Here is an 8,331-nt window from a genome sequence, read left to right as displayed (position 1 = left end):
CGTGTTCGCTGCTTATCTCTGGTCAAGCGTTCTATCGTAGATTCTGAGGTATTGTCGTCTCATGCACTGTATTTATACTGTCTAGATTCGTCAGTATTTGCATACTGTGCATGTCTTGCGACAATTGGCCAGTTTTTTAACTGGCGTTATCCTATAGGACTTCAGGAAAAGTGAAAAAGAGGAGGAGTTTCATATGCGGTCTCCGCAATGTCTCGTTCCCGCTTCTCAGGGAACCGAGGTTACGAAAGTAACCGAGACGATTCACCACGAAGTGTCCGACTTCAGAGGTCTTTTCTGACTCCTCCCCTTACTGCAGCCGCCTCCTCTCACCTACATTACAGGCGCATCTCAAACAAGCCTATTGATAACCCTTCTTGAGGAAACAGCGACGCCATATTAGACCGGTCAAGACTATCGAGATCATATGAGTAGTTGGAGACAATACTCCGTGTAGATCGCAAACTATTGAAATAGGTAAATAAATGTTAACGTTAGCGTGCTTTTTAAGTAGGAAAACAGCAACTACTCGATCACACTTGTCTGGTTTGTAATTATATGACCGCTTGCCCGCCCCAATATGGCGGCGCCGTTGACGTAACACATCAACCCGCCAAGCGCCTCATGTATTAATTGATGACGTCTTTATTTTGCAATTTTGCAAAAGGAATAGGTAAATAAAATATTTATTTTAAGCTATATTTCGTTTTAACTACAAAAATGTGTTTGGTGTGCGCTGTGTGATTGAATCAGGCAGTTCTCTAGGCAGCACCGCGCGGGGTCCTTTAGTAAATGTCCTGTAGTCGGTTTTTCTTTACACTTGGTGGAGGTCTTAATAAACTATACATTTTCTTTCCGGTCGCTCTTTAAACTTTATTTTTCGTGGAGGGACGCGTTTATTTCTCCATGGCTCCCACGATACAGACGCAAGCGCAGCGCGAGAACGCGCACCGGTGAGAACGTCAACGCATGAATAACATTAGCTGCAAATCACACATGACACATTAAACATATGAATTAGTCGCATATCAACACAATACATCAACTATCGACTTCTAGAATGTGATTTAAACTGACTGATCGTTCAGTATTGTGCTCATGTGTCACGTGTGTGTTTAGCGTTTAATGAGTGTGTTTTGTGTTGTTGTTGCAGGAGTTCAGCACACAGGAGTGTACCAGAGAGGTAGACAACATTCACACTAACACTGTCTGTCTCTCTCTGTGTGTGTGTGTGTGTGTGTGTGTGTGTGTGTGTGTGTGTGTGTTTAATAACTCTCTTGTGTGTGTGTGTGTGTGTGTGTGTGTTTGTTTTTTGTTTAATAACTCGTGTGTGTGTGTGTTTAATAACTCTCTGTGTGTGTGTGTGTGTGTGTGTGTGTGTGTGTGTGTGTGTGTGTGTGTTTAATAACTCTCTTGTGTGTGTGTGTGTGTGTGTGTTTGTTTTTTGTTTAATAACTCGTGTGTGTGTGTGTGTGTTTAATAACTCTCTTGTGTGTGTGTGTGTGTGTGTGTGTGTTTGTTTTTTGTTTAATAACTCGTGTGTGTGTGTGTGTGTGTTTAATAACTCTCTGTGTGTGTGTGTGTGTGTGTGTGTTTAATAACTCTCTTGTGTGTGTGTGTGTGTGTGTGTGTGTGTGTGTGTTTGTTTTTGTTTAATAACTCGTGTGTGTGTGTGTGTGTGTGTGTGTGTGTGTGTGTGTGTGTGTGTGTGTGTGTGTGTGTGTGTGTGTGTGTGTGTGTGTTTAATAACTCTCTCTGTGTGTGTGTGTGTGTGTGTTTAATAACTCTCTCTGTGTGAGTGTGTGTGTGTGTGTGTGTGTGTTTGTTTTTTGTTTAATAACTCGTGTGTGTGTTTAATAACTCTCTTGTGTGTGTGTGTGTGTGTGTCTGTGTGTGTCAGTGTGTGTCTGTGTGTGTTTAATAACTCTCTTGTGTGTGTGTGTGTGTGTGTGTGTGTGTGTGTGTTTAATAACTCCTGTGTGTGTGTGTTTAATAACTCTCTTGTGTGTGTGTGTGTGTGTGTGTGTGTGTGTGTGTGTGTGTGTGTGTTTAATAACTCTCTTGTGTGTGTGTGTGTGTGTGTGTGTGTGTGTGTGTGTGTGTGTGTGTGTGTAATAACTCCTGTGTGTGTGTGTGTGTGTGTGTGTGTGTGTGTGTGTGTGTGTGTGTGTGTGTGTGTGTGTTTAATAACTCTCTTGTGTGTGTGTGTGTGTGTGTGTGTGTGTGTGTGTGTGTGTGTGTGTGTCTGTGTGTGTTTAATAACTCTCTTGTGTGTGTGTGTGTGTGTGTGTGTGTGTGTGTGTGTGTCTGTGTGTGTTTAATAACTCTCTTGTGTGTGTGTGTGTGTGTGTGTGTGTGTGTGTGTGTGTGTGTGTGTGTGTGTGTAATAACTCCTGTGTGTGTGTGTGTGTGTGTGTGTGTGTGTGTGTGTGTGTGTGTGTTTAATAACTCGTGTGTGTGTTTAATAACTCGTGTGTGTGTTTAATAACTCGTGTGTGTGTTTAATAGCTCGTGTGTGTGTGTTTAATAACTCTTGTGTGTGTGTGTGTGTGTTTAATAACTCGTGTGTGTGTTTAATAACTCGTGTGTGTGTTTAATAACTCGTGTGTGTGTTTAATAGCTCGTGTGTGTGTGTTTATTAACTCTTGTGTGTGTGTGTGTGTGTGTGTGTTTAATAACTCTTGTGTGTGTGTGTGTGTGTGTGTGTGTGTTTATTAACTCTTGTGTGTGTGTGTGTGTGTGTGTTTAATAACTCTTGTGTGTGTGTGTGTGTGTGTGTGTGTGTGTGTGTTTAATAACTCCTGTGTGTTTGTGTGTGTGTTTAATAACTCCTGTGTGTGTGTGTTTAATAACTCTTGTGTGTGTCTGTGTTTAATAACTTGTGTGTGTGTGTTTAATAACTTGTGTGTGTGTGTTTAATAACTCGTGTGTGTGTGTGTGTTTAATAACTCGTGTGTGTGTGTGTGTGTTTAATAACTCGTGTGTGTGTGTGTGAGTGTGTGTTTAATAACTCCTGTGTGTGTGTGTGTTTAATAACTCGTGTGTGTGTTTGTGTTTAATAACTCTCGGGTGTGTGTGTGTGTGTGTATGTTTGTGTTTAATAACTTGTGTGTGTGTGTGTGTGTTGCAGGTCTGGTGTTGTGTGCAGAGTGAAATATGGAAACAGTCTTCCCGATATTCCGTTTGATCCAAAGTTCATCACCTACCCGTTTGACCAGCACAGGTACTGATGTGAGATCAGTCTGATGTTTGTGTGTTTATTCACACGGCTGTTAGAGCTCTTGAGATGTGTGTGCGGTTGTGTTGCAGGTTTGTGCAGTACAAAGCCACTTCACTAGAGAAACAACACAAACATGAGCTGCTAACTGAACCGGACCTGGGCGTCACAATCGATCTTATTAACCCTGATACATACCGCATAGACCCCAGCAGTAAGAACACACACACACACATAAACATAAATCTATATTAATGAGCAAGTAATGACACCTAACAGTGTGTGTCCAGGTGACTGTAACTCATCGTTTGTGTGTGTTTGTGTTCAGTCTTGTTGGACATTGCTGATGAGAAACTGTTGGAAGAAGACATTCAGGCTCCGTCTAGCTCAAAGAGGTACAAATGAGATTTTTTTTTCTTGAACCTCTGACATTTAACCTGTGGTGGTAACACAGGTGTGTGTGTGTGTGTGTGTGTGTGTGTGCAGGTCGCAACAGCATGCGAAGGTAGTCCCATGGATGAGAAAAACAGAGTACATTTCCACAGAGTTCAACAGATACGGCATCTCCAATGAGAAGGTGGAAGTCAAGTGAGTGAGACGCAGACACAGCAGAAACCTGTCGCGCTGACACAGCTCAAATGATTGTTTTTTCACATGACGTGTGTTTTTGTAGGATTGGTGTGTCAGTGAAACAGCAGTTCACAGAGGAGGAGATCTATAAAGACAGAGACAGTCAGATTGCAGCCATTGAGAAGACGTTTGAGGACGCACAGAAATCGGTCAGCAGTGATCTGATTCAGTATGACATCACACATCTGATAACATTCTTCCATGTTCATTCTTTCATTTGAATCTTTCAGATTACTCAACATTACAGCAAACCCAGAGTCACACCTGTGGAGGTGCTGCCCGCCTTCCCAGACTTTAAGGTTAACACACACACACACACACACACACACACACACACGTCATCGTAAGAGCCAAAGTCAGAATATTACAATATCACAGTAGTGCTTTATAATAGTGCACAGAGAGAAGAACACACACTCATCTCTCTCTCTCTCTCTCTCTCTCACACACGGTGTTCACATGTCTCTCTTTGTCTGTCATCCACAGATGTGGATTAATCCATGTGCTCAAGTCATCTTTGATTCAGACCCAGCACCTAAAGATGTGTCTGCAACTGCAGGAGTGGATATGATGTCACAGGCCATGATCAGGTGTGTGTGTGTTTTGTCATTCAGGTGTTTTGTGAAAACAGGTGTTTGTGTCGCATTGCGTTCAGACTGATTACAGAGATGAACATTTGATTGTGCGTCGTGTGTGCAGGGGTATGATGGATGAAGAAGGGAACCAGTTTGTGGCGTACTTTCTGCCCAACGAAGAGACGATGCGCAAACGCAAGAGAGACGCAGAGGAAGATGTGGAATTCATGCCTGATGAAGTGTAAGATACACAAACACACATTAACACACTCCGATCTCACAAACCGTTACCTGTAATGTGTGTGTGTGTGTGCAGGTACGATTACAAGATCGCTCGTGAGTACAACTGGAATGTGAAGAACAAAGCCAGTAAAGGTTACGAGGAGAATTACTTCTTCATCTTCAGAGACGGGGACGGAGTTTATTATAATGAGCTGGAGACCAGGTAACCACTGACTCCTCCCACTCTGACCAAATGCACATCTCTGGTGTGTTACAGAGAGCTTTAGTAACCGTGTGTGTGTGTGTTAGGGTGCGTCTGAGCAAGCGTCGTGCGAAGGCCGGAGCTCAGTCATCCACAAACGCTGTGCTGGTGTGTAAACACAGAGACATGAACGACAAAGAGCTGGAAGCTCAGGTCAGTACAGTACACAACACAATTATATATTTTTTATATTGCAAGTTTTTTAAACTAAGGTTTGTTGTATTGTTGTGAAAATGGTCTTCTCATGTAAAGTGTTTCATCATTAAGGGGTGTGTTGCTGGTGATCTGGAATAAACCGGTTGAAGTTAGGGTCATGCAAACATTTAGAATCCGCATGTTAGGGCAACCGATCTGATCTGATGTGTGTGTTTGTGCAGGATGCCCGTAAGGCTCAGCTGGAGAATCACGAGCCAGAGGATGAAGAAGAGGATCTGGACAGAGAGCGAGACAGAGACAGAGACAGAGACAGAGATGTGCAGGACTCCGGTAACAACATCATCATCACATGTGTGCGTGTCATGAATGTGTGGTTAGCATGTGTCATTCATGTGTGTGTGTGTTTTCAGGTGAGGAGAGAGAGAAAGCGAGCGAGTCTGAGAACTCTGAGAGTGAGTCTGAGCGTGAGGACGAGGAACGGCCGCCAGAGGAGGATCGCCGCGAGAGGAAGAGCAGCAGCAGCGAGAGTGGTGAGGACCGGCAGGCGCGTGATGAAGAGGAGATCTTCGGCAGTGATGTTGACAGTGAGGATGATGATGATGATGATGATGGTGGTGGTGAGCGAGCGAGAAGCAACAGCAGCAGCGTTCAGCAGAGCGGTAGCGAGGGAGCGTCAGAATCTAGTGACGGCAGTGACAGCGATTAAATCCCTGACACGTCACACACGGCCCCACCCGCCGCTGGTCCCCGCCTCTCTCTCTCTTTCTTCTCTTATTATAAGCTGAACGACCATTTCTTGGTTCTCCTCAGATACTTTGTTTTCTAGATGAAAACTATTTTTGTTTTGGTTCTTTTTTTAAGTCTTCAACACATCACTCTTGAGTTATCTTAGTGTTGTACAGGCATATTACATTAGCACACGTCCAGGTCACTAGTCACCCTAAACATTCAAAGGTATATAATTATGCAATTATATTTTGCTCAAGGATGATGAAGATTATTTTATTACAATAAAGTACCACTTCCCATTACTTTAATGCAATAGAATGAAAATAATCATTACAAGAAGTGCTAATAAAGCATAAAGTGCTACAAATACTACCACGGTATACTATTTAAATAATTCAAATGAAAAAAATACCAAAAGGTTTCTTTAAGGTTTGAGGTGAAATCTGGACGCATTTTGTCTGAATATAGACAAAAAAAGTGTATAAGAGTTGAACTGAATGATAATGTTCGACTCAACTGAACTTGTGTACCTAATGAAGTTTTCCTTTAGTTTTCGATGTAACGTTTTTTTTCATACTTAAATATTACTGTATAACCATTGTAAATAAACAATGATTTTGTTAAAACTGAGTTTGAATTCTAATGAAGCCTTTAAAATATCATCACGTCACTGGAAAGGTCATTTACAGACTGTAAAGTGATAAAACAACATATAGTCAAAAATGAAATGATTTTGTGGCTGTGATTGAATGATTGTCACAAAACTTTTCAAGTCCATTTGCTTAAGTACATTTATGCATGTGGCAGACACTTTTATCCAAAGGGACTTACATTGCATTATACTATACATTGAATGAGTATGTGCAGTCCCCTGGGATCAATCCCTTGACCTTGGTGAATAAATGATAGATGTTTTGATAATAGGACAGAAAAGATGACTCTGCCCATCGTTCAATAACACAATTGTTTATTCTGATAATGGAAATGTGTTGTTCAGACACAACATTGATTCAAGAAATATAAAAAGAAGAAAATCTTTTCAACAATTTAAATTAAACTGAGTGATGGATCAGAAATCAGAATGTTGCTGGTCAGCGAAAAAAGGACAGTTTCTCCTTCAGCCAATCCTCAGTGAGGTCATCCGGATTACGAACCTCAAAAATCTGAAATGAGAGAGAGAGATGAGAGAAACAAAACATGTTGTGTGGTCTGTAATTGGTGGTTGTTGATATTGAGATTTGTTGACCTTCGTGAGCTCAGCAGACTGCACCAGACGGTTCTTACTGCCCGCGTACATCATCTGCTGCTCGGGTTTACAGCCTGCCACAGGAGAAAGAAACACACAAACCATCATCATGATGAAGATGATTATGATGAAGGACACACACGTCATGTCACGTCAGATGATGATGTTTCACTCACCCACAGGACTGGAGAAGATAAAGCAGAGAGGATATGAGATCCTGCCGTCCCCGTGGGTCAGTTTGTAACTGTAAACTATATATGTACACATGACTTAAGGAAAACAAACAGCTCAAATCAAATCAATGCATTAAATAAATGTCAGATTCAGGCAGTGAGGATATCGAGGCTGACGCTCTGGAAGTTCTTCTCTGATCTCATCCACCGAGATGTTCTGAAGCACACAGAACACAGAGGTCAACAGAGACATTTGACCTTTGACCTTCAGAGCTGCACATACCGTGATGAGGACATTAAACCGTTAAGCTATTTATTTGACAAAATGATTTACCTAAAAAGGTGCACTACAGTATCTTCAAATCCTCCAAACTATACAAAACACACACGATTGATTCACAAACACGACACTGACCTCATACTCTTCCTCCAGAACCACCAGCTGTTTCTCCATATCGATCTTCACTAAAGACAGAAGAAGATTTCCTTCAGTAAGAGTGAAAGGTTTGCGCAGATGTGTTGAAACAGACTAAACTTGTGTCGCTCACTCAGAATGGCGGCGTTATTTGTCTCCTTACGAAAGCGAAACTTCTTCAGCTTCTCCTGCAGACTTGCGTCCACCTCACACACGACTAAAGAACTCGACTTGAAGAGAAAACAACAACGTCACGTTACTGTTTCACAGCTGAACGCAAAGTGTTGACAAAATTCATTTGAATAAAAGCATCTGCTAAATGTGATCAATGTAAATCGCCAAGACCGATGCTGAAACATCTGATCTACAAGATCTCCTGACACACCCTGCAAGGAGACATCTGTGAAGAATATCATTTCACACCGTATCGTTTCAAGAAAATCCTTTAAAAAAGTGCATTTTAAGAGTGTGTCGGAGGAGAGGAAATGCTGTTGCTGTAATTCTACTTCCTGTTTCAATGACAGTAGAAGCCACATCACAACATCAACACTTTCTATAGCAGCTCATTTACTGCTGTGGTGTGAAGATGAAGGAAAAGATTCCTTGGAACTGTCTTACCATCCTGCAGGCTTGATCTGTCTGTGGCTCGTGTCTCGTGTGTGTGTGTCTGTGGATCTCAGCTGTCTGTTGCTCGTAGTGTGTGTGTGGG

At 42.0% G+C, this 8,331-nt stretch overlaps 2 protein-coding genes across 2 annotated transcripts; one reads left to right on the top strand and one right to left on the bottom strand.

Annotated features, from left to right (window-relative positions):
• The first annotated feature begins 201 nt into the window (after nt 1-201).
• Nucleotides 202-6,548, top strand: paf1 (PAF1 homolog, Paf1/RNA polymerase II complex component). Its single transcript, XM_079481942.1, has 14 exons — nt 202-950; nt 1,151-1,180; nt 3,128-3,220; nt 3,307-3,428; nt 3,543-3,609; nt 3,701-3,802; nt 3,888-3,993; nt 4,075-4,143; nt 4,331-4,434; nt 4,544-4,660; nt 4,736-4,864; nt 4,951-5,056; nt 5,281-5,389; nt 5,470-6,548. The coding sequence occupies exons 1-14, from the start codon at nt 904-906 to the stop codon at nt 5,763-5,765; spliced, it is 1,497 nt and encodes a 498-aa protein (XP_079338068.1). The 5' UTR covers nt 202-903; the 3' UTR covers nt 5,766-6,548.
• Nucleotides 6,549-6,562: 14 nt separating this feature from the next.
• gmfg (glia maturation factor, gamma) lies at nt 6,563-8,331 on the bottom strand. Its single transcript, XM_079481941.1, has 7 exons — nt 8,241-8,331; nt 7,756-7,852; nt 7,623-7,672; nt 7,375-7,424; nt 7,211-7,293; nt 7,035-7,108; nt 6,563-6,951 (listed from the first exon to the last, which is right to left on the bottom strand). The coding sequence occupies exons 1-7, from the start codon at nt 8,241-8,243 to the stop codon at nt 6,880-6,882; spliced, it is 429 nt and encodes a 142-aa protein (XP_079338067.1). The 5' UTR covers nt 8,244-8,331; the 3' UTR covers nt 6,563-6,879.

Source organism: Barbatula barbatula, assembly GCF_947034865.1.
Source record: "Barbatula barbatula genome assembly, chromosome: 19".
In the NCBI taxonomy this organism is placed as follows: Eukaryota; Metazoa; Chordata; class Actinopteri; order Cypriniformes; family Nemacheilidae; genus Barbatula; species Barbatula barbatula.
This window is presented reverse-complemented; position numbering and strand designations above follow the sequence as displayed.

Bases quoted from the DNA above. Each gene is read 5' to 3' on its own strand.
- paf1 (XM_079481942.1), top strand. From the start codon at position 904: ATGGCTCCCACGATACAGACGCAAGCGCAGCGCGAGAACGCGCACCG. The intron at 3,803-3,887 runs GTGAGTGAGACG...GTGTTTTTGTAG, and splicing joins AATGAGAAGGTGGAAGTCAA to GATTGGTGTGTCAGTGAAAC. The intron at 4,661-4,735 runs GTAAGATACACA...GTGTGTGTGCAG, and splicing joins GAATTCATGCCTGATGAAGT to GTACGATTACAAGATCGCTC.
- gmfg (XM_079481941.1), bottom strand. The intron at 7,425-7,622 runs GTCAGTGTCGTG...TGTGTGCTTCAG, and splicing joins TTCTGGAGGAAGAGTATGAG to AACATCTCGGTGGATGAGAT. The intron at 7,294-7,374 runs ATATCCTCACTG...AGTCATGTGTAC, and splicing joins CTTCCAGAGCGTCAGCCTCG to ATATATAGTTTACAGTTACA.